The 25,318-nt window shown below is 38.1% G+C and overlaps 1 protein-coding gene across 3 annotated transcripts in view; it reads left to right on the top strand.

Annotated features, from left to right (window-relative positions):
• LOC121673288 (mRNA-capping enzyme) overlaps window positions 1-24,876 on the top strand; it is a 172,218-nt gene extending 147,342 nt beyond the window's left edge. For 2 of the 3 annotated variants that reach the window (XM_042046480.1, XM_042046479.1), the window contains 2 exons: window positions 19,103-19,226; window positions 22,056-24,876. In XM_042046480.1, the coding sequence (XP_041902414.1) occupies window positions 19,103-19,226; window positions 22,056-22,219 (288 nt within the window). In that variant the 3' untranslated portion in view covers window positions 22,220-24,876. Of the gene's footprint in view, window positions 1-19,102; window positions 19,227-22,055 lie in introns of those variants that run through there. The other variant, XM_042046481.1, reaches the window with a different exon arrangement.
• Window positions 24,877-25,318: the final 442 nt, after the last annotated feature.

The following is a 25,318-nucleotide window of genomic DNA, read 5'->3' as shown; positions in this document are numbered from 1 at the left end:
GCCAGGGCATTGCCAGCAGGTCGAGGAAGGTCCCTGTTCTCTGCTCAAGCATTTCTGAGAGACATCTGGGGTAACTGTGCTCAGTTCTGGGCTCCCTGGGGCAGGAGAAGCCACCCCTCTGGAGTGACCCCTGTGGAGGTCATGGCGAAGGGAAGAGCATGTGGCCTGTGTGGAGAGGTTAAAGGAATTGGGTTTGTTTAGAAGAGAAGGGTAGAGAGGTTGCAGAAAAAAAGAGAGCCAGACGCTTCTCAGAGATGCCTGGGGAAGGACAAGCAGGAAAATTCCAGTTGGATATCAGAAAAGTTTTGCATGGAGATTGGTTTGGCACAGCAGCAGGTTTCCTGAGAACACTGTAAAAACTCTGTCTGTAGAGATTTTCAAAGTTTAACTGGAAGAGACCCTGAGCAACCTGCCTCATCTTTGAAGTTAACCAGCCTGGAGCAGGAGGCTGAACTGGGTGTTGGCTGGGTGCCCCTTTTGACCTGAATTTTTCAGGTTCTGTGACATTTTGGAGTATAAGCAGTCACCGCTGTGAAACTTAACTAGTTCATAAGGATATAAAAAATTCGTTGTGTTTATTTGGAAATTTTACAGCTGGATGTTTCTGAACCTCTGCTGTTACTGATGGAATAGAGCTTAATTTCAGTCTGTATGAACATACAGTATTCCTGTCAGTTTTTCCTTCTTATCTTTTCCGATGGCTTTGACCACAACTTGCATTATACAAGGCTGTCAGTACTTCCGTTCTTAGTAACTTGGGATTTTTCTTAAATGTTTACCTTGAAAGCATCTGTTTTTTCTCATAATACAAAAAATATTAAAAGATGCATCTTTTTTCCATGAAGAGGTAGAATTGCATTATATTCCAGAGATCCTATGGTCCTCTTTCAAAGAACATGCTGTGTTTTCTTCACTGAAATGTTTATTTAGGAGAAGAAAGATGGGTGTTTCACTTTGAAGTCATTCTGCAGCTGTTTTCCCGTAATGACACAGTATGGATTTTTTAATGGAGTATGCGGTATATGTTGAAAATAAAGCATCTCTGGCTTAATCTAAAAATTTGTGAGTCTAACTGAAGCTGAGAGAAGCTGGTGTTCTCAGGAATGTCTCTTAAACTCAAGAGGTTTATAGATTGATCAGAGTCATATAACTAATTTTAAAAGAAATATAGCAAAGAAGAAAGGAAATTGGAAGTGGCAGAAGTGGCTAGATTAGTAGCAAAGCTCAGGAGTAACAGGCTGAAAGAAGAGCAGCCTGTGAGTAGCTGTTGGATATAAACGAGCCAAGAGACTTTGTAAGTGTGTGAAATGGGGTATAACTGTTGTGCATTAATAAGGGAAGAGGGTGTGTAACAGCATACAGCACAGGATCCCCGAGGAAACAACACTTGCATATATGCTGGGAATTCACAGTCGTGCTATCTAACATTCATACCTTCCCTTTCCCTGCAGTCTTGTCTGTGGCCCCTGATCCAGCAGCAACACTGACTCTTAGGAAAAGCCTCCAAAATTAATCTCTGACACCATTAGTATTTTTTTCTTCAGTTCTTTTGGTTGGCGAACTTTTGTCATGCTACCCACAAGATTAAGCCAAAAAGCACGTTTTTATCACATTACAGATGTTTGATTTGGAGTTTCCGGTTTCCTTTCATTTGATAGATAATGAGATTTGAAACCACTAGTAGCTAATGTATATGCCATGAGACTTTAGTTTTCATTATTTTCTTTTTATTTTTGTCTTAGCATTTCTTCTTCTTGAATTCATTTGCTTTCTTACCTTATTGGTAATTTTCCAAGTATTTACTGTTGACCCCCTACAGATACCATTCTGAGAGGCACAGTCATACAGAAAACTGGATTTTCAAAGCGATAAGCAAATTGTGCTTATGGTAGCTTTCCTATGCCCATGGAGACATACTGTGATAAATGTGAGCATTAGAACATGCAGATTATGTCTCATTATAATAACACATTAATAGACCGTTTATTTTCCATTTTGAAAAGATGGCAAAACAAAAGGCTTAAGCTCTGTTTCTGAACCATAAAGTTATTGCTCACTACCAACTAGAAATTGCTGAGAAAGATCTTGGAAATGAAAGGTTTGTTTTAGCAATAGATGAGCATAGATATTGCAGATATTTCTCATCTGCTTTGCGTTGAGCCTTCATACTTGTCACAGTGGAATAACTGATCAGGTCATTGTAAAACTGCCAGATTGCTCATGCTGTAGTGCAAGTGGTGCTTTGCTATTGTCCTCGTCCTCTTTGTCACATTGTGCTTTCACAAGCTTCAGTGTTTGAGAGTGTTCTGCCACCCATACATGGGTGATTTGGGGCTGGCACCATCTTTTGTTTTTCTTTCTTATGTTTTACAAAAATCATCTGGCAGTGAGAATGATTTGTCCATGATGATTTTAAGCTCTTGAACATGGTAATTTGTTCCTGCAGCTGTTCTTCTGTTACAACTGCATTGTCAAACCTGGTTTGGATGTGCCTCTGCACATAGAGAGTGTAATTTGTTCTGAATAATTGAGGATACCTTGATGACAACAGCTGTTTATGGGGCCAGCTCCTATGCTTGACTGAGTGGCAGTAGGGACTGTTTTTTTTCTTTGATGTAGACATCCCCGCGCTTAGTTTCCATAAATGTGATTGCATTTGCATTTTCTTTTGACTATAATATAATACTTAGACAGTATGGTAGTGTGCTCAAGTTTCTTGGAGTTTTAGGCAATTTAGGAAACTTCTTGTAGATAATTGTTTTCTCAGAGAAAGTAGTGTCCTAAATTTGTGTATCTTTATTGTTTCCTTCAGAAAATACTCATTTCATGACATGTTTGTGATCATAATTGTTCTTTATTAATCTGTTCTGATTTTTGAAATAAATTCTTCATCTTTTCTTTCTCTTTTAGAGGCTTTTGTTGGTAGTGGAGGCAAGTGAAATAAAGGCAGTAGCATGATAACAGTCAGAGAAAGAAAAAATAAAAAAATAGATTCTAAGTAAAATTATAAAAATCAGACCCTATTAGAAATTAATTCTAATTGAAACGGACAACAAATGATATTTTAGGCATTTTTTTACCATTTCTTAGTTGTTTATTGTTTTAAAGAATGAGAACATCAGCCAAGATCAGGCATGAGGGGGGAAAAGAAAGCAAATTGTTACTGTACACAGTTTATAGGCAGAGAGTATCTAAATTTATTAAGCTTTTTAGAGGTGAATTATTTTGAATCTGAACTGAACAAATGAGGTTGAACTTGATAAATGAGCTTGAACTTGTAGTACCTTTGCGAAATGCAGATGATAATGTCTTTAGAATAAATTACTCATGAATAAATCAAGATGTTGAAGTTGCAAAGGGTGAGAGATGGTATAATAGGGAAATTCTTTGACTAGGAAATTGTTTCTGAGACCTTTCTTTATAGTATATATAAAATGAATAGTGAATATAATGAATGAGAAATATTTTAAATGTCAGATACTGATAAGATTGGAGAAAAAACAGTTGATGGCAAAAATTATCGTATTGAGAGGTAGTGTGCTGGTTTAGGGCTAATAAAAGGCAAATGCTGATTAAATTTAGATAAATGAAGAAGAATAGGGTTGCAAACAATAACACAGAAAGTAGAAGAAATATCAAATGAGATAATTATGCAGGATATCAGCTTTGAAAGGAAAAGGGGTTGTAGATAATATCCTGTCTAATTAGAATACGTATAAGGAAGGTTACATGATCTAATTTCAGCCACTGTGGACCCCACAGGCTCCTTGTATAGGTGGTAGAAAACAGTTGAATCCAAGGGTGAGTCAGGGATCCTCTAAGAGAAGTGGCTGATGGTTGCCTCACTGAATCTTTCAAATTGCTTTCTAGAGGTGCCAGTCTCTCTCTGTGCATTGCATACAGAACCTAGCTCCCAAATTTTAAGTAAGTAATACAATGGTGCAAATACTCATCTTGCCTTTCTCTCTGGACTTTTCTAAGTATGAGATTAAAGGCTGGAGTAAAACCACGTTCTTATTGTACTGCTGTTTTAACTGCAAGTGAGCGTTTCCAGTATAGTATTCCCCACAGACAAGTCCTGTAGCTTAATTGTTACTTCAGCTACTGGTAATTGATTTTCAGATATCCATTTTTTCTACTATTTCTATCCTAAAATAAAAGTCTTCAAAACCAGATAAGTCCTGCAAGCTTAGGGTCTGTTAGAGCTCTGATGAGAAAGTTGGTGGCTCTTGGAGAAGGTTAGCAAATGAGTAGGAAGATGTAACTTAACTAGATTTTATGCCCATGAAAGACTGGCCTGTAGGCAAAAAGATGAGATTTCATTCTATTAAAAGTAGAAGGATGCTGATCTCCTACCCAAGGAAATGATAAATAGCACCTGTACAATTAAAAAAAAATATATAATATTTGATATCTACAAAGCAGTAATCCTAGGGGAAAATGAAGCTGTACATACACAGTACAGCTTACAAATCAGGTAAGAATATTTCTTTTTGAATTCTTAATTTGTTTCTCTATTTGTATAATTTACAGTAAAATATTTAAATGATTTCATCACATTTGTTTTCACAATTCTCATTGCAAGGGTCACATATACCTTTCTTTGGCAGTTTTCCAGAATGATTATAGTATTGGTAAAGTTTCGCATTTGAGAGAGAAATAGATATTAAAACTTGATTGGCTAATAGTGATGCAGTATCTTGTTATGTAATAGTCAACAAAACCATTATTTATTTACTTTTTGCTTGAGAATAGTAAAACCACTGTGGTTTTGTCTTTCTAGTATGAAGCGAGAATAAAAGTGAAGAACAGAACTCAGTGGTGCTATTATAATTCAGCAGATTGAAGTTTTCAAAATGCCACTTCTGCTTCTCTCCAAATGAAAAAAAGGTTGATTGTAGAGACAATAGCATGTTATATCTGTGGGAAAAATAGTTTAGAAATATTTGAAAAGATCAGACATGTGGCAGCATTGTTAAAACCATTGTGCAGAGACTTTTTTTTTATTGCTGAGAACTGTAGATGTTTTCATTTACTGGGAAGGGAACTATAAATATGCACTTTTGTTTTTATGTTACTAACTTCAGTGAGTTACTGTTCAATTGGTATACAGAAAAATTTCTGCCAGTGAGTTTACAACCGAATGCTATAATGAAATGTCACTTCTTTTTAAAAAGTGTTACTTTCCTTTGGTTAGCTGAAGTACTAAATCCATTTCAGTAAATGAATCTATTGATTTTAGCTTAATGTGTTGTAATAAAAAATATTTGAGCATGTTCTCAGTGGTAGATTCATGAGATGCTGTGCTGGATTCTGTACCAGCAATGATGAGAGATTTTTGTCTGTTTTTCATGCGTGAAGTAGTTAAGTCAGCATTGTTTCAGAACAGAATTAATGACTTGGGGTCTGCTGAAAGACAGATGTCTCACTTAACCATGCAGAACTCTTCCATGGACTCTCACTGGATCAGCCAAGACCCTGACAGTGCTTTAAGTGGGAAGGAGTGAGACTAGCCAAACAGAGCTCTTGAACCTCTTGACCCAGCCCAGGGCTCGGGGCAGTCTTGCAGAGGTGGTTAATTCTGACTGTGGTACTCACTGCCCCGAGGAGCTGCCCATTGCCTGTGTGTTACTGCTGCACCACACAAGAAATAAAATGCCCCATTAGTGTCGTACATTAACCTACCCAGGTGTAATTTAACAGTGATACACACAAGTGCAACCCAGCTTCTGCTTCATTTCATTAGTGGGTCATGGTTAGCCATGCTTGATTGCATGGTGGTTGTTGCAGGAGCAGATGAACTATGTGTTGTAGCATTTCTTTTAAACCTTTATGGGGTGTAGGGAAGGGGCTGGTCTATAATAGAAGCAATGTAAAGGAATATGCAAAAGCAGGATTAGAGACAAGAATGTTTTGTTCTTTTAGAAAATAATGTGAGGTACAATTACTGCCTTTTACTACATCATTACATTCTCTTTCCACCTGTTACACCTTGGATACCATTAATGCATAGAAAGGGGTTTCAGAATAATTTAACTTCAGTAGAAGGAAAGCAGAGGATGTCTCTGATGAATTTACAAGGATGTTTATAAATCAATGAGTCAGGTTTTGGATTTACAATACTAAAGTTAATGCTAATGCAAACACTAAAGCAAACAGACCCTGAATTACTTAATTACTAGCTTGTTAATATTTCATTCAGAACTTTAAGGAAAAATCTGTACTAGCTAATTACTAATTAGTAATTAGTGCTAGTAGTTATAGCAGGAAACTACAAACCATGGCTTTCTGTTTCAGTTCATGAATTTCCCCACTGTGTGCACTCTTGCCTGACAAATCAACTCCCTTTTACCTTGGACTTCTCAGCTGCAGAATTAGGTACATACAACTGTTTTATCTAAAGCATGCTAATGAAATGAGTTTGACATTACAAGTTACTTATACACATTACAGGTGTATAAGAATACACTTTGACTTTATTAGACAACACATTTACAGAGTTGCCATTGCTGTTACCTCGTTGTTCTTTCCCTTTTCTTATCTATATTCTTCTAGGGAAGAGCCTTTAAGGATTTTTTTTTTCCTGGATGGAATTGTTAGTGTCACTGGCTGTCTCTGGAATGGGGTTATGATATTACTTGAAATGCTATTACATCATGTGAAAAGCAAAACAAATGTTTTTAGCTGTACTTGTTAGGGAATCAAAGCTGTTTTGGTCCTGGGCCTTAGGTAGGTAGGGGAGGACAGCAGCTCAAACGCAAGTGTAGCACTTGAGCAGAGCACTCAAATTAGGCTCAGAATTCTGGGGAATTTAAGAATTGGCCCATGCAGAGGTTTTTGCAGGGCACAGCTTTATGACAAGGGTTTTCTTGGAGATGTCACATGTTAAGAAAACTCAAGAGACTTCTCTTGGCTTTGCTTGCCTTACCTTTTGCAGACTAAGTGGGTGAAGTAATTTTGTGAAATAAGAATGAAGGCTAAATGTTGTTGCTCACTTACTTTGTTATTGATCCCTCATATAATAACAAAGTGTGTGGACAAAGCCATGAAAAGTATGCTCATATACAGTGGGCTTTCCCAGATTTCCTATCTTTCAGGGCTTTGGCAAGACCAGCTGTAAAACCATTAATTATTTCTTGTTAGCAGCACTCACCATTCAAAGTTGCAATCCCTTTTAGCTGACAGTAAAAGAAAAACTCAGATATAGTCCTTATTCATTTGTCTGGAAACACTTTGTCTGCCCAAACAGACCAAGAAGTTTATAGGTTTCTCAGACCACATCTCGCAAAATCCATTATATCTTCTGAAGCCAGTTGTGACTCTTGCAAGTCCATGAATATTGTCCATTCCTCTGCCTCATGATTACTGCAGTCTGTGTTGCCCCACCCCACATCCATTACCGTGGTGTCCTGGGAAATCTGGCTTCCTAGCTCTGCAGGCTCATTAATAACAAGGCATGGAAAGGAAGGAGGAGCTTGCAATGAAAGGTAAAGCAGTAAGAATCCCTCTATAGCCTCATTTATTGACAAATTTGTGCCACTGATAGATTAGCCCTTGGTTACCTTTCTTTCAGCAGACTGACCTCATCATCTGGAGGCACCGTAAAACCATTTGCAGTTACTGAGCCACGATTGACTTCTCTTGTCGAGCCCCTTACATTCTGTAGCCCCACAACGATCAAGACCTGTGTGCTTGATTTTATAGGTCAGATTATACTTCACGTCTTAATTGCTTTTGAAGAAAAAGGAAAAAGCTTTCTGTGTCTTAAGCCTCAAAGCCAGTTAGGCTTTGAAGTTTAAAGGAAACCATTCAAGAAAGGGGAGGGAGTTCATGCCAGCTCAGTGCTATAAAGGCAGTTGAGAAGTGGGTTAGGGCAGTTGACTTGCACTACAGCACTTCCTTTGATCAAAGCTAATGTTTGAAAGTCTGCGTTAAGTCAGCAGCTATTAATCTTTTTGTTGTGGTGTATTATCAGTAATGGGAAAAAAAGATTATTTTCTTTCTAATTGAAATCTTAGAAGGATGAAAAATCCCTAACATGACTTTTGCAGCTTTTTTCCGAATGCATCTTTGCTTTATTTTTTTGATGTCATAGCACTGCTGAGATGATTGTTGTTGTTGTTGTTGTTGTTATTGTTTTTGGCTCCTCTTGGCTTTGTGTTTTATATTATTGCAGTATTTCATCAGGGCATTTATCAGCTTCCTCATTCAAATGGTTCTAACAGTCACCTAAAACTCATTCTGTTAAAACTCATTATCTACAAAAATGAAGGCTGAATCTGCAGGGTTGTGAAGTCCAACCTCAGCAATCAAATGTAAGAATGCCCCCTCAAAATGGCAGGGTTTTAAAAGTCATTGTAGTTGGACCTTTTTTGCCATGTGTTACAAAAATAAAAGTTTGTGCTTTTTTATTGTCGTAGTTTAAATCCATCCAGCAGCCAAGCCCCATATAGCCACTCATTCACTCCCCCAGCAGCAGAACCTGGGAGAGAAGCGGACAGATAAAGGTAGAAGACTCACGAGCTGAGATAGAGACAGTTCCAAAGCAAAAGCCAGGCACACAAGCAAAGCAAGGAATGAATTCAGTGCTTCCTCCGGGCAGGCGGGTGTTCAGCCATCTCCAGGAGAGCAGGGCCCCATCATGTGGAATGGTGACTTGGGAAGACAAACACCATCACTCCAAACATCTTCCCCCTTCCTCCTTCTTTCCCCGCTTTATATGCTGAGCATGATCCCATTTGGTCTGGAATGTCCCTATGGTCAGTTGAGGTCACCTATCCCAGCTGTGTCTCCTCCCAAGCATCCCCAGCCCCCTCCCCAGCGTGGCAGCACAAAAATCAGAAAAGGCCTTGGCTCTGTGTAAGCCCTGCTCAGCAATAACAAAAACATCTCTGTATCATCAACCCTGTGTTCAGCACAAATCCAAACCACAGCCCCCTACCAGCCACTGTGAAGAAAATTAATTCTACTCCAGCTAAAACCAGCACAAATACATAATACAAATACAAAACCTGAAAATGTCATTTAAAAATAAGATGTTATTCTGCTGTAAGAGACTTCTGTGATTTCAAGATCTGACATTCTTCTAAAAAAACTAATACACATACCTGTAATACCTGTAATACAGCTGCAGTGAGCAAGACTGAGCTCTCCTCTCTAGCTCAACCCTTTGGTTCTTAGGAGACTTGGCTGATGACAAACCATTCAGTCCAGTGGAATAGATGGGGATCAAAAGAATTTCTATTTCCTACAAGTCCTGTAAACCTCTCTGTGTTCTAGTGTCAGATTTATACGTAACTAGGAATTGCCTCTGACATTTATGAAGAAAAAAAAGTTACTCTTTTCCGTAAGTACGTTCTAGGCAAAAACCAAAACATGTTAAATATAGGAGATTAAAAGCAAGTTTGCTTATTTCTGGTCTTAGTTTATCTGCACATTCTCTCTGTACAGTCTCAATGTTTTCAAGTATTAATAGGATTTCTAGATGATGAAAACATATATAAATTTATAATCTTGCTCCCTACCCCCATTTTTCTAATAATGCTTGCATAGCATGTTTAATAATTTACATATCACTTAGATACCAGTATTTGATAAAGTCAGTATGCCAAATTCAGCCTCCAATGATGTATTCCTTTGCTTGCCTACTATAGTGCAAAATACAAAGTAAAATTTTGATTATATCTTTCTTAATGTTGTTTTTCAGTAATGTTCTGAGGCAAAGAAATTTGAACCATGGGGGAAGCAGATCTGCTAAGAAACCAATTTTGGCTTTGTTAGGCAGTGAAGTAGACATATGAATATATTACATATGATTATCATAAAATTATGGCCTGGAAATGGAACAGTCATGCTGCTGCATTTTAGACAGTACATTTATAATAAGCTGTAATAAGGTAACCACTTTGAATGGATATAAGAAGAGGCACTACTTGTGATCACAAATGTATGTTCAGTTCATGCTTTTGAAGCTCAATTTAACACAGTGAACAAATTTCTGTATAGTGTTGACACAGTTGTTCTCGGTGGTGAATTTTGATTTGTGGGGAAAGAACTTTTAAGTATATCAAAGTGGTTGTTTGGGATCTAAATGGAAGAAAAGAATATGATTTTTCATGGCTGTAGTTTGAAAGCTGTGTGTTGTGAGTAAAAGTGAGTTTAAAAGACTCACTTGCAATTACTTGATACTTTGGATTCTAGTTTAAATTTCTTTTGGTGTATTCTGATATGATTTGGCATCTTTCTGAAAGAGTATAAAAGCACCGTTTCTAAGAACATTTCAGAAGCCAGATAAGTAATAACTAGAAGTAGATTTAGGGCCCAATCCTGATAACACTAGTGTGGGCTACTTGATCTCCTGAAGCTGCTCAAAGGCATGTAACTTAGAAGGATAAGAGCTTGTAAAGCTGGATCCCACACGAATAGCCATCAGATAGTGTCTGAACTTGTAAAAGTAGTTTTCCTTCCGTAGACGGGCTGCTGGTAAGTTCCTGATAGCCCAGCCCTGTGGAGTCTAACTCATTCCCAGTGGTGTGACAGCACCCTTGTATAGTGTAACAAGTACAGGTAAAACAAGGTTAACTTAGACTCCTACAGTAGCAAGAGCTTGTGTACAGAGAACAGATGGAAAACAGTCATATGAGAAAGTACACTGTAAAGTCTGTGTGTGAGAAGCACAAACATTTGTCAGGAAATCCATCCTATTCAAGGTGAATTCTAGCATGTGAAAGGCAGCAAATGTCAGAAAAACTCCTCATCGTATTCTGACACAATCATTTACATTCTCTTTTATTTATTTAGAGGTGTAGGAATAGTGTTGCCAAAGTGATTAAAAAATAGTGATAGCGTTGCTTTGTCTCTGGAAGACCTGTTTGGGTTTGTACTGATAAATTATTAATGAGATCTCAGCTGCCCTGTGTCACAAGCTTTCTTAGTAGCGTGAGTGTAAGTACCTGAGGGGTAATTAAGATTGGGTTTAGAGAACCTAATGGGGGGTAAATGCTTTCCCTGTGGTGTGACCACAAACTATCTCTTTCTTCCCCATTTGCAAACTGAAAATAATAAGCCTTAAGAAGTTAATAATTTATGAATGAGTTAAGTGATGTTTTCAAACTATATTCTTTACTAGTAATGTATAACTCTTTTCTCCTGGATCTTTGTGTCTCAGGCAGTGCTCCCTGTTTGGGACAGGCTCCCTTTTGCAAAAGCAGTCTGAGTGAACAAAGCACAAATAAGGGTTAAGATTGGCTTTCACAAGCTAGCTCATGGCAAGTAGAGGTGTAGTCCTCAAAATGTATCAAGCTGTGAAATATTTTCTCACAGAATCATTTCTATATTATTATTTCAGCTTTTTTTGCCAGATTGCACTGTATGTCCTTGTTCTCTCCCCCCACCGGCCCTGTACAGTTGCTTACCTTTCTGATGGGGTGGCTTTTTCTTCAGAAACCTCCTTTGAATTCTCTGTCCTTCCCTGAAAGGATTTATTTTTGTTTATTTCTTTTTTGCATAATCTGCTGAACAGTTCTGTGGTTTGCTGTGGCATTTTACTGCTATGCTTGCATCTGTTTTTCTTTGGAATTTACACACTCTCAAGTTTCAGTACCGACTCCAAGAATTATTATTATTAGTAGTAGTAGTAGTAGTAGCACAATTATTTATGATGTGCCAAATCCAAGGTGGCTACCTTTGGCCTCTGCAGTTACCCCAGGTGCTTGCAGACAAGCATTGTTTTTACCTCTTCCTACAAATTCATGAGCTGTAGAGCAGGTGAAGGAAGCTCTGTTTGCACCAACACACATTCTCTCTGCAGTAAGGTCACACTGACAACTTGCTTTGAGAGCTCTGTTGCTGCTCTCTTACTGCCTGGGTGTTTCTGCAGTTCCCCCGAGTGTTTCTTGCTCTTTCATCAGCATGCTGAGGGTCAGAATTATATGAGCTGCTTTTTCAGTAAGACTTTATTTAAGAACTTGTCACAGCAGAGCTATGCCAAGTTCACAAATCCTCAGCACAGAATTCTTCCGTTTCTCAGTTTTTGCAGGAGATGAACAGATTTTTTTCTTTAATCCAGACGCCTGTGATGATAAGAGCGCCCAGGCAAGGGAAATTGATCTAGGAGGACAATCACTTATTACTATGTTTCATTTAACTGTTCGAGATGTGTATGGACACCCAAATCTCTGCTTCCCATTCTTGAAGATGATTAAAATAAAGTAGGATTTTTTAAAGCTTTAGAGTTCCCTCAGGAGTTAGGTGGAGATGGCGATGTCTAGCAGGAAGGTTAGCTGCTCTTTGACTAATGTAGATGCCTGAGTTATATTGCCCAAAAGTGTTAAAGAGTTTATTGGTTTGCCATGGCAAATGGCTTTACCATTGAGTAAAATGAGAAATATAAAAGTATTAAAAAAAGGTCTAGAAGATTGGTCATTGAGCAAAACATTGGTGCAAACATATGTATATTTCTACATCTTGGCCTAAGCAGTTGCCAGTTACCTTCTTTGCCGTAGATACCAGTGTGTTCCTCTGAGAGTCAAAAATGAAGCTCAGGAGAACATTGGTTTCTTAGATAGTTCAAATGGTGTGGCAAGGTCAGGTGTACAGGAGACCTTCCAGGATACATTAAGAAACCTATTTCCAGCTGGCACTGAAAGTCATTAAACTTTTAATATCGCTGATAAGAGGAAGGCTTTTTATTTCTGATGTTTCCATCTGTCAGTTGTCAGGAAAACCCCAGGACTCCAACCCATTATATGTATCAGAAAACAGTATCTATATTTTAAATTACTACATGTAAGAATGAGAGATTCTTTGTGAAAATATTATATGTTAAAAAGGAAGACTAAATCATGAACCTAGAGTGCTAGACACTGGAAGTCAAAAACAAACAGAAAAATCCACAATTTTAAAAAGCCTCATTCTTGTAATTTGGGAACATAATTTTTCTTTTTTGCTTTTCCTGTGATTCTGCAGTGCCTGGTGTTAACATTGTGGTTTAATTAGGCATGAACAAGACTGCTACAATTTTATATTTCTTAATATTCCTTTCAGGAATGACATCTCAAAATTGGAACATTTCCATTTCTTATGTACATGAGAATTAGCATAGTTGCACTTAGAAGGCTTTATTAATGTTAAATAACCATTGCAACTGTATTGTGTTTACCCAAGCTGATAACCATTTGTTGGGTAATATATTCCTTAAAAAGGAAACACAATCAGTGTGTTTAGTTTAGCAAGAAATCCATGGTTTGATAAAATAATCTCTTGATTAGAAATAGATATTAAGCTGCATTACAAAATCTGTTTGGGCTTGAGCAAAAAACGCAAAGCAGATTAACTGATCAACTTTTTCCAGCACGCAGTATTCACGTGGTTCAGTGTACTCAATTTATGTGCACAGGCATTTAATAGCCGTCTTCTGAATTTTTTATCCTTTGAGAAGTTTGGCTGTGAAAATCATGAGATATTTTGTGTGAATGGGGAAAATAGTTCTTTAAAAGTATCTGAACAAACGGTCCTAGAATTAGGAAGAAGCACTGAATGAACAACTCGGGATCTGCGTTAGGTGCTGGACTGTGCCCCGTAAGTGCTGAGGGCTCTAATAACTGCATGGCTATTGACTGTCTCAGATGTTCTTACTCAAATCATTAGAATTTCTTATATTCATGACCTCATCAGCAATCACGTGTAAGAGTGCTTTCCCTGGATCCCTGTTTCTCACACCTCGTTTCCTCTCACTTGCCTTGGTTTGACATGAACATCCTTGGATTTGTCACCTTTAAGTATTTGGTCTTTGAAAAGATCTTGCTTTGAGTTTGTCTTATCTTTATATCTTCAGAAGCTGTTTTATTTTGTTACTTCTGCTTCTTTATTTTTTCTGTCTTCATCCTATTCCTTCAGGAAGTCTTGATTCCTTTGTTTCCTCAAATTCCATGTAATTCTTCTTTTTGTTCCCTGACTGTAGTCACTGCATCTCCCTGATCTTCAGATGTTGCCCTACTGCTGTGGAGTCATAGTACCAGTGGGCAGCTTAATTCTCCCTGTTGTCTTGGACATTCCACACCACTGGAGAAGTTTGGAAATAAAGTCTATAGTACTTTGCAGTTGTGGGCAGTCACAGCATTGGAGACTAATGCAGAAATAGGAATCTGAGATGTGGTGTTTTGCTATAGAGGTTTTATTTCCTAGACTGTTACTTGTGGCTGAATATATCCCAATACCCTCAGGAAAAGGAGCTCGCAAATGCCATAGACAGTTCTTAAAAAAATGTGGTTTATTTTTGCAGGGTGACCTCCTAAGGGAGGTGTGGGACTCCAGTTCTCCTGCAGTAGGAGACTGGTAAGCAACCAAAAGGTTTCTCCTTCATGACCACACAGCTGATCATTTATTTTGGGATGTGCCTCTTCCGCTTGTTTATTTGCTTTGGCTGTGAGAATGTATCCTAATGGAGAAAATGTAGTTATGATATCAGTAAGAGGAAGAATCACTTTCTGGACCTTATGTAGCAGCTCTAAACTTTTCTCCCCTTCAGGCATTGGAATTTACATTTGAAAAAAGAAAACAAACAGTTTGTGTACTTGAGCCTATCAAAAAGAAATGCCTTCATTGCACTTGCTAGCTATGAAAAGAAAAGGCAGATTCTTCTTAAAAGAAAATAGAAACCCATTGCATTTAGAATCCATCTTGCCTCTATGTTATGGTTCCTTTTATTTTTTAATTCTGTATTTGGAAATAAAGATGTTTTTAATTTTTTAAGATTTCAACTGCTCATTTTTTTTCTCATGGAAGTTAGTATTTTCTGCATCTACTATTACGATCTTTTCTTCTGGGACCTTAAAAATTGGCTGATGACTAGGGATGTGGAATAAGAATAGAAATAGGTGGATTGAAGAATGTTTTTCTATTTATAAATGTTTGGTAATAGAGGGGAAAGTGCAGCAAGAAGGCATCTAAAGAGAGAAAGAATTTGAAATTGAATGTTTTAAGCTTTCGCTTACAGACATCACTTTCTTTAAAGGGGGTTATTTACTAAACTGAAGTAATTTCAATTGCTGTGAAAAAAAGCATGCATATGGAAATATAAGGCTTCTGTCTGCCAAGTCTCCATTTATCTAGAAGCTTATCTCCTTTTTTCTTTCGAAAGAACTTGAAAATGGGGAAAGTAGGTGCATTTGTAAAGTTTAAGCTTGTCCATTGTAGACATGCTGTCTGAAATACTAACTTAACTACCTTAAAATCTGAATTTGCATTGTTATTGCCTCTTATGTAGAGTAGGAGCTTGCCCAGGAATTTCATTCTCCTTCAGGGTTCAGGGTGATGAGACTGATGTTTGAGTAAAAAGATGGACCACTGTGGCAGTCAGGTGCACTGTGGAGAGACACAGAAAAGCATTGGCAGCTGGTAGTTGGCAGAGATAGTGAAAGCATCTTCATGGGACTAGACTACATTCGATTTAAATGATTTCTTCTCTTTTTCAGATAGATATATTAGGGTTTTTTTTTCACAATTTACTCTAAATTAACATAAACTGTAGCTGCATGTTAGTTGTCTCAAAATGACTCCATTTTTCAGCCAGGCAAGAAAATTTGAAATGGGTTAGGTATTTTATCTTTTTTTTAAATATATTTTTAATTCTTTCAGAACACAGGGGATAGAAAGAGCCTGGAAAATGAGAGATTTCCTAAGCCTTAACTGTCTTCATTCTTAGAAAAAGAAATAAGCTTACCCCACTGAAGTTCTTCCCAATGAATGGCCCAGATGATGACAGCAGGGGGAAGACTTTCTCAGCAGGGAGGGGAAGATATAATCATGAAATCTGACATTCTTAAGCAATGGTCTTGTATTACATCAGTCTGATTTGATAGTGAACTATTGCTGAAACGGGGATGCAGCTCAAGCCAATTTTTTTCCAATCACACCTTGCAGACTAGCAGTAATGTAGTGAATCAGCTTCCAAAAGGATGCTCCTCTGTGTTTTTGGAAATTATTTCTGTTGGGCAAGTAGGCTGGTTCCTGATAATTAGATCAAGTACGGGCAGGAACACTGAATATTGCTGCTGGTGAACAATTTCCTTCCTCTTGAAAAGGAAGAGGTGTACAGGTTGGTTTTTGTCCTTGCCCAGGACACCGTTGTTGCCCAGACCAGTGCTACTGTTCTGATGCACACCACCTCTGACAGCCCCGTGTCCAAGGCTTGATCCTTTGGGATTCTAATTCTGACTGGCTATCCGAAAATAGGCTAAGGAATAAATGTTTAATTAAGTCAGGCTCCACGGAGTTCTTAGTGTGGTGGGAGTTTCCGTCTTGAAATTGCTGAATGCTGGTTCAAGGCGCTTTATCAACAGTGTGGCAGAAGCACTGGCACTGTACCAGCACTGAGGATAAGCATTTTGGCTGAGAACTGCCATCATTCCTAATTCATCTTCTGTGAAGCACTAGAAGCTAGCAGAAGTACCTCTCAGGAAGAGAAGTGATGATGCATTATTTGAATACTGCTATGGACTGTGATATTTAAAGGGGAGAAGTAGGGATGAAGTCCACACTGCAAAGGGAGAATCGAGAAGGCACTGTGCTGAGGAGCTCAGAATTAATTCCTAGAGGAACGGAGTTTCTCGACAGTTACATTTGATGGTTTCCCTGTCCCACTTCGAATCTGAAACACCAGAAGTAGCATGTGCATTATGGGTAGATGTAAGGTGTGAATTACAGATACAAGAATCACCATGGCCTTGTTCAATCTTTTGTATAAAAAATACCCATTTAGAAGTCTACTACGATGCAATAATGGAAGAGTGTTTTTAATACTGTGTGTTTTGCTCACAGTACTTGTAGTTTTCATCAAATGCCCAGCAGTTCCTAAAAGGTTCTTTTATATTAGAATAAGTACCTTTGTAAGACTAAGGTCTCTTAACAAGGTACAGGGAAGAGTAGGTGCTATATTTCTTCCTTTGTAAAGTAATTACTACAACTTGCAAATGTTAAAGGCTGTGATCACCAGTTTTCTAATGGGAAAATTCATTTAAATCAGTGCTTTGGCAGGTGTTCATATTTTGGGGGAAAGATCCATGTTCCAGATTGCTAATGAATGGCCAAGCAAGTCTCTCGATAGTTAATAATATTGCTTAATTGCCACAGTCAGATAAAGCTGCCATCCAATTTATTGCTATTCTGAGCATCTGAACACTAGAAGAGTGATAAGCCATGAGAAAACCTTATGAGGTGGGTGGTTAGTTGAAGTCATTGCCTGCAATTTTATACATTTCTTTCTCTGTCAGGTGATCTTTCTAACATTTCCCTGCTTTGGCATAAAATCAGACATGTGGCCATACCCCCTGCTGCCCCCACTTCCACTAGGCAGCTGTTTTCAAAATAATATACCTTCCCCATAAGGCACTGCACAGCCAGGAGTTTCTTCCTGGGTTTATGTATCCATAGTAGGTTGGAAAAGGATGTTGTGTTTTCCTTCACACACCTAATGAAACATAATATAAAATCCATAAACATGAGTCAGTCAAACCTCTGGACTGTATGTAGCTTTTCAGTGCGGATGGAAGAAGTGCACTGCTGTGCAGAGCATTCTGCAAAGGGAAAAATTGCTGATCTGAGCAATCTGATTATCAACAGAAGACACAAACTTCACTTAAGGAGTAAATGATTTGAGGAAAAAAACTCTTTTCAGGTGCTGGAATGGATAAAGAATAGTATGTGACACAAAAACCCGACTCAAACTCTGTCAGTCCTGCAGCAGGACAGGATGCAATTGTAAGCGAGTTTAATAAAATTTTCTTATAGCTCCATGTTCACTTGACAGCTAAAATCCCAAGGTTCCCTGTCCAGGAGTGAACACAAGTATTCAGGGTAAAAACCAAGAATGTTAGGATTCTTCTTATCAAATCCTGTACCACACAGTATAGAAGGACTTGATCCATGCTCAGGACAATTTCCTTAATTAATTGTCTTTACCTGGGAATTAAGGGAAAAGGGGTTCATGGGTTTTTCCACTGTATGTGCTATTAAACTCTCTGGAGACAGCTATGGCCTTTTTCGAATCTGCATCTCTCTGACAGTAGTAAATTCCCGTGTCACTGCTCAAGAGCAAGTAGACAACAGAGGTGAGAAATTATGCTAATGAATTGCAATAACCACCTCCTTTTTATGAGAGTGCTTATGCACAAGATCCTGAATCTAAAGTGTTACATTACCTTGTACAGCTTTTTATTGGTAAACTATAGCAACTAAATGCAGCTAGCAGTTAAATACAGCTTTATACTGCTGAAGAGGGCCTTTGGAACAAAGTGAAGTATCTGGGTAAAATTGTTAAAGTGTTAGATAGGGTTCTCAGGTTACCATGGTTACTTGCAAATTTTGCATTGTATCATAGATTAGGATGCATAGGATGAAGTAGCCAAAACAACTACGAAGTCCAGTGCATATAAACTACATTTCCAAGCCACACAGAGTTGCCAAATAGAAAGACAGATAGCTCAGGATATTGGCTGCCGACAAATCTGTGAATCAATGAAGAGAGGCCTGAAGGAGATTTAGAATATATGCCATTTGAAAGCCCACGTTATTTTGAAGTTACAATCTTAATTTTTAAAGACAAATGAAGAAAAAAAAAAAAGAAGAAAAGAAAAAACTTCAGTCATGTAAAGAGTGGAATGATTTTTTTGTACACTTTTTCCAGTACTGAAATCTGACATTTTGCTTTGAGACCTTCAACAAAGAAGGTTGATGCAACATGGCTAACACATTTCATGCACTTAGGCTGGCAATAGCACTTAAACTGGAAGCAGTTTATTCCCATGGAAACCTATTTGCATTTGGGCCAGAAGTGACTTTTTTCCCCCCTCTGTTAGCACTGCTGATGTTTTAGCGTAAAATAATTGCTGAATATTGACAGCAAATTTGAAAAGTATTTTTAAAATGTTGAGTAGTTGATGATATGTAAAATGGAGATGTATTATGTGCAATTTTTCTGTGTAGGATGGAGGCATGTTGCTGAAAAATGCAGGGCAGCTTTTGATCTTCTATTATTTATGCCTAAAAGAAAGAAAAAATTGTGAATTACAATCTGTTTATCCTAAACAATTTTTTTTTTATACAGGTGACAAAAGAACTCAAACAGTATGACAACAAAATTATAGAGTGCAAGTTTGAGAACAACAGCTGGGTCTTCATGAGACAGAGGATAGACAAAAGCTTTCCAAATGCCTACAGCACTGCCATGGGTGAGTGGAACAATTTGCTTTAAAAGTTTCTCAGGCTAAAATTTTAATGTTTTACCTCTGTTCTGTTTTAAGGAGGAAAGGCACTCTGTGTTCTCATTTCTAGTCTGAGTCCTGACTTCCCTAACTTATGGTAGTAATGCCTCATCTTGCAAATGCTTATGTCATCACTAGTTTTGAGACAGCACAAATCCTCTGGCTGCAGGATTATTTGATGAAGTCAGTCAAACCAATACTCTGACGCAGAATTTAATAGGTAATGCAGAAGCAAGTGCCTAAGTCTTTGAAGAACTGCAAACAGTTGTGCAAAGATGACTTTAAATGGCAGGGCATGCCTTTCAAGTCAGAGCCAAGAAAGTTTTTATTACAATAGCATCGCTTCAGCTGACATCAGTGCCCAGTGTTGTGTTGGCTTGCTTGGTTGTAATGCAAACTGGCACATTATGAGTGGAATAGGTTGAACAAAAAATCCATTACAAATGCCAAAACCATGATTTGGCAGATGGGCTAGAAAATTACTAGGAGAAAAATGTCATCTTAGGTTTCAACAATAGTTACACAAACAGTGAAGCGGGAAACAATTGAAAGGTGGGGTATAGCCGTGCAGAGTTGGGAGATTTTCATGTTCCTCTACCAAAAAATATTTTGCCAAATATTGTAAATTAAATGGTGATATTTACTTTCAGGTGTAGTGTAAGAGTTTGAGTAGAAGTGTGTGCAAGGCTGAATGGCAATAAACATATTGATACTGACTTTCGTTAAGTGCCAAAATGAAGTTTAGTCATATTTAGGACCATGCTAATTACTAGGGCATGCACAGCTGATGTAGGATTTTCTCTAAACTCTTCTATTTGTATTTCTGCCTGAGCAGTGAGTAGATTATCTTGAATAAACACAATGTGGTCATTTTTCCAGGAGATAATAAATCTGTTGGCACCTTAGGGAACCAGCACAGAATGTAGCTGAAATACTTGCTGAGCAGTCCTGTCAGGAAAGAGGAATGGACCACAAAAGTCATACGAGTACAACGACATCTTTGTGACCCTGACCTAAATTTCTCTTCTCTGGTTCACCTTAATGTTTCAATAGTTAGTTTTCCTTGGAGTTTTCTCCTTTTTTTGATAAGTAGCATATTCTTCTTTCCTTCATTCTTAAGAGCATATGTATTTGTCCTTTTCCTCTTCTCATTTTCTCTATTTGTAGAGCAGTTTTCTTATTCCTGACCTTTTTTCTCCCAAAACATAGTGAACTTCCTAAAATTTAAAATTAAAATTAAATGCTACAGGAAGAATTTTAAAGATATATCGCAAATTTTCTATAGGAATTCTCAGGTCAGAAAGTTTTCTTTTGGCTTTGAGTTTTCATTTTTGACCATTTTTCAACATCTCCAAAAGCTGTACTTTTTCATTTGAGATTTCTTTCTCTAGATCCTCTCTCTTCTCTTAGCTTTCTCCTGATGAAAAATGCTATTTATTTTTCCCCATGGTTGAAATAGCAATAAAATAAACACTTGTCTGCATCTTGCTTTTGGACTTTGTTACCTTTCAAATTGAAAGCAGAAGGTCTTTTTTTTCAGTGATTAAGCTAAGGCAGACCTAAAAAATTGATCCTGAGTCACGCCAGTTGCCTTGTGACTCAAATTCTGTTCCTAAATTACTGGTAATCATAATGCTTCCCAACTGCAAAAGTCAAATACTGTGCAACTCTTAAAGCACCTTTTCACCAAAAATAGAGAGATAACTAAAAATAAGGCTGGAAAGATGCTTTATTAATTGTAAAGTAATCCTTTGATTGGTTCTGGAATTCTGCAGGAAAGAAAGGAATGTTTTTGTGAATCATTGTTATTCATAACAATGCTACATTGCAAATACATTTTAAGGAGTCCTAACGTTGTTTAGTACTCTAGGGGGTCAGTAGACTGTTTTGCATGGAAATTGCATCCTGACTGTGGCCAGCCCTTACATGCTGTCAATTACCCTCTAATCATTGTGTGCGTTCTTCCAAGATAGTTGTAGGATTCCCACTTAATTTCATGCCCCTTTTTTTCCTCCTCTTCTCTAAGTCTCTCAGGAGGATTAATTAGGGGAATACAAAGTTACACAGGAAAGCATTAAAAAATATTTAATTTGTTTAAAGTGAAGTAAGCCTATTTATTTGTTCCATGAAATCCCATGGGCAATGACTTACAAACTGTGGTCTGGGGAGTTGTGTTAAGCACCCCAAGGGTGCCCGTACATGTGTGCCTTAGCCACCACACAGCACCATGGCTGCTCCTCCATCATATGGTCTGGTGTTCCAGACACGCCATTTGCTTGATGTCAAGTCCTTCTGCCCCATGAAGGTGTATGGCTTTAAAAAAAGGACTGTGCATTGCAGGTTTAGGGTATTTATAGTACTTACTGGTGAAAAAAATAAGTTACCATAATTCAGAGGTTTTCAATATTAGAAGCCAGTCTTGTTTCCAGCTACTCGTATTTGATGTGTGTTTCAAAGCCATGTCTCACAAGGCCTTCGTTGCTGTTTCTTGCCTCAATAGGACGTCAGCTCTTGGTGGTTTTACAGTTGCCCCAGGAAGCCTTACACACACGCACACCTTTTGTTTATTTAGAAAGAGACTCTAATGAGAGTAGAGGCCCACAGCATTGCTTTGCTCTCTGGGGGGCAGAGCAGAGATTCGTGACTCCAGACACAACCACCTTGTCAAAGTGGGTATTTAAGGGTGAATGCTTGAGCCAGAATATGTTGTTATTTTGCCAAGAGGAGGTGAAGTTATTGAAGTGCTGACTACAACAAATCAGTTTAGTTACATGAGAATGTATTCTTTGTTCCCAGCTGTCTGCAACAGCATCCAGAATCCAGTGACGAAGGAGATGCTGTTTGAGTTCATTGACAGATGTGCAGCAGCTTCCCAAGGACAGATGCGGAAGCACCACCTTGATCCTGACACTGAACTCATGCCACCCCCCCCGCCCAAAAGGCCTCGTACCATAACATAGGGCCTTGGTCTCAGTGGATCGTGTGTGTACAGTTCTGCAGAAGGTGACACGCAAGTGTGAAGGCTGGGAAAACAGAGATCTGAATTGCTGTAAATACTTGTGTGTGTTTTTTGAGTTTGGTTTTCATTTTGTTTCATTTTTCCGAATTCCACATACAAATGGACATTGTTTTGTAACTGATAAATTCAACCTTACCTTATGGTATTTGAAGATTAAATTTCCAAAGGTTTAGACAAGAACCAAGTAAAATGAAGTCAGTGGAAAGCTGCCTTGTTTATATACGGATCTCTTTTCACCTTTAATTTATAATGTCAGCAATCTGGAACTGAGGAAATATTGGGATGCTGTACTTTTTAGAAGCTGTGTTTAAAAAAGCAGAAGTGTTTTTTTTTACTGTTGTTATTAAACTGGCTGTGATTTGTCACCCATAGTAAAACTGATCATAGTTTCCCTGAACTTCTGAGACTTGTGTTTAACAGCAAACAGCAATGTTGTTTGTGTTTTCTGTTGATTAAAAACTAAGCCGCCTTAGATTACTCTAATTTTGAAATTAGCTGGGTTTTTGTTGTTGAAATATTAAAAAAGCAAATTCTTCTTGTAAATAGCATCCCTTTGAAACAAGGGAATGTGCTGGGTGTTTGCTTTTTCCCCATGTTTGAACCGAATGCCAAATGTATAGTGGGCTGATAGTAGCTTTGCCTTTTTATCTGTAGATCAGAAATGTACCAAATCCTTAGTATTAAGGTCTCTGTTAAAGAGACTGTTTCTAGTACAGGGCTTAGTTCTCCACAGTGATACCATTGTAAATACTACTAAAAGGTAAACATCACTGTGATAGGCAAGAGTAATAAGCAGTGCTAATAATGAAGTCTTGCATCCAGGCACAAAATGGCAAAATAAATGCCAGGCAACTCCCGTGTAAAGGAGAAGTTTGTTTCAGTGGAATAGAGTCACATCAGACAGAAAGTCTCCTGATTTACATAATTGCAGGGCAAAAATAAATCATTTTGGGGTGGCGGATGAGTGTCCCAGGGAACGGGACTCTCATTTTCAAAGGTAGGGTTGGCTGTCCTGTGGCACTGTGCTCATCCTCTGGCTGACTTTCTTTCTTACCAAATGAAGGAGCACATGAATGCCCTAATGGCTTTTGTTGCGCGGACTGGCAGATGTTCATAATATGAGTTTCGAGAAGCTGCCGTCTGGCTGTCTAATGGAGGAGTTGTTCTGAGCTGGGATTAATTGGAAACCAAATGCAGATTTTAAAGTTTACTGTCCATTTATCAAGCAGGGATTGAATTGGCTCTTTCTATCGTTTACTTAGTGTGTGAGTCATCCATCCATTCAGCAGTCTGATTAGTGAAGGTCATTAATTTGTTATAACTAAAATGCATTTCTCTTTAAATGACTTTTCATGTTTGTAAGCAAAATTTACTCCTGCATTTTTTTTTCTATATGAAAACTTTATGACTTTGCTTTGTGGTGGCTCCTCTAGTTGTTTCAACCTGTTGTATAAATGCACACAGCATCATTTAGATAGCGTTCCTGGTTTCTCTTTCTGGGATATTCCATATGTGTTTTAGAGAACTGAAGGAGTTATATAAGTTACTTTTTATACTATGGTAAAACTTGAGGGGAAAAAATGCTTTCATTAAAGTTCTTTCTTTCAACTGTACATAGTTTCTGCACATTATCTATTGAAAAGATATAATATCACCTATGCAAGGTTGCAAAATGATCTCTTAAAAAGAGCCTTATTAATTTGATGTGAAAACCTATGCATCCTCTGTGCATCTTGCATTGAAACACACAGTTAATTATTTCTTTGCTCGGTATGAATAATTTCCCCCAGATTATACTTGTCAATGAGATTGTCATAACATACACTTTGTCACTGATCTCCATGGTTCATGGCAATTGCAGTGTGTATGATGATTATAGCCTTCTCCATGAGGTTAGGACATTTCATTTTTTTAAGAATGTGTCCAGGTTATTTCTGTCTTTCTCCTTCCCAGCTCTTGCATTTTGTATTTCAACAAGACCTGGCTTCTGGTTTACCTTTTACTTCAGAGCTGCAGCACTGCAAGCTGTCTTCCATGTGCATTCCACTAAATCCATGAATGTGTTTTGGCCCTTGCATTTTGACAGTGTCTTTTTTTCCACTCTCAGTTTGAAATGGATATTTTGGAAGAGTAGTGATTCCGAGAAGGTACAGAGCTCCATGTTCACATTTGGCTGTTGAACTTGTCTTGCACTGTGACCTGTAGCTTTTCAGAGAGGTCAGTCACCTTTGCTTTTCTGGAAGAGGAGGCTCCTGGGGAAGGTTTGAATGAAGATGGTGAAAACAAATGGACTTGCACCTGGACCAGATGGGTTTAATGCCATGAGAAATGCAAACCTCCTTCTCTGCTTCTAGATATTCAAGAGATTGAAGCTAAAAAGCAAAGAAGAGTTTGTGCCAGGAAAATAATGATGGTGATGATGAAAAACAATACCCTAACTTGTCTATTCTGTGGTGTACAGCATGAATTCATCCACTGTTTTGTCATTTGTTAAATATATAATTAAAATTTGGGTTCAGTGGAGTTTCCAGAAAATGTAAGTACATTCCTCTAAAAACCATGTATTAAGTATTTTAATAAAGTCAATGGTTTAAAATACTTTCCCTAAAGATGTGTTTACTTTTGATGCCTGTGCTTTCCAGTGGTACTGTGGTGCCAGTGCAAAGTACAGGGGTACCTCAGTGTTATTGCTGTTCAGTCCTCCAAGAAAATGATCCACATTTTTCAGAGGTCAGTGGCTTTTCTCTGAGGTAGGGGCCCCCCAGCCCAGTGATGGCCATGATCCATTGTGCCCTTTTTAAGTGCAATTTGATCTTGCTGCAGACAGAACCAGAAGGAAACCAATTGGTGCCTGAAGTACATATTTTCTGACAGGCTAATGTTACGTAGCTTATCCATTCAATGTTAAGTGCAGCTGCATGAGAAATTGTGCAAGAGGTCTGCAGGAGTCTTCCCTGATGATTTATCGTTCAGCATGACCCTACAGCTGGTAGCCCACCTACTTGGATGAGCTCCTGGACTTTTATTGTAATAAGGCTGT

The sequence above is a fragment of the Corvus kubaryi genome, unplaced genomic scaffold (genome assembly GCF_017639235.1).
Source record: "Corvus kubaryi isolate FWS band 111438036 unplaced genomic scaffold, C.kubaryi_AGA036_p1.0 65328, whole genome shotgun sequence".
Lineage (NCBI taxonomy): Eukaryota > Metazoa > Chordata > Aves > Passeriformes > Corvidae > Corvus > Corvus kubaryi.
The sequence above is the reverse complement of the archived record's forward strand: the minus strand, read 5'-3'. Positions and strand labels throughout refer to the sequence as shown.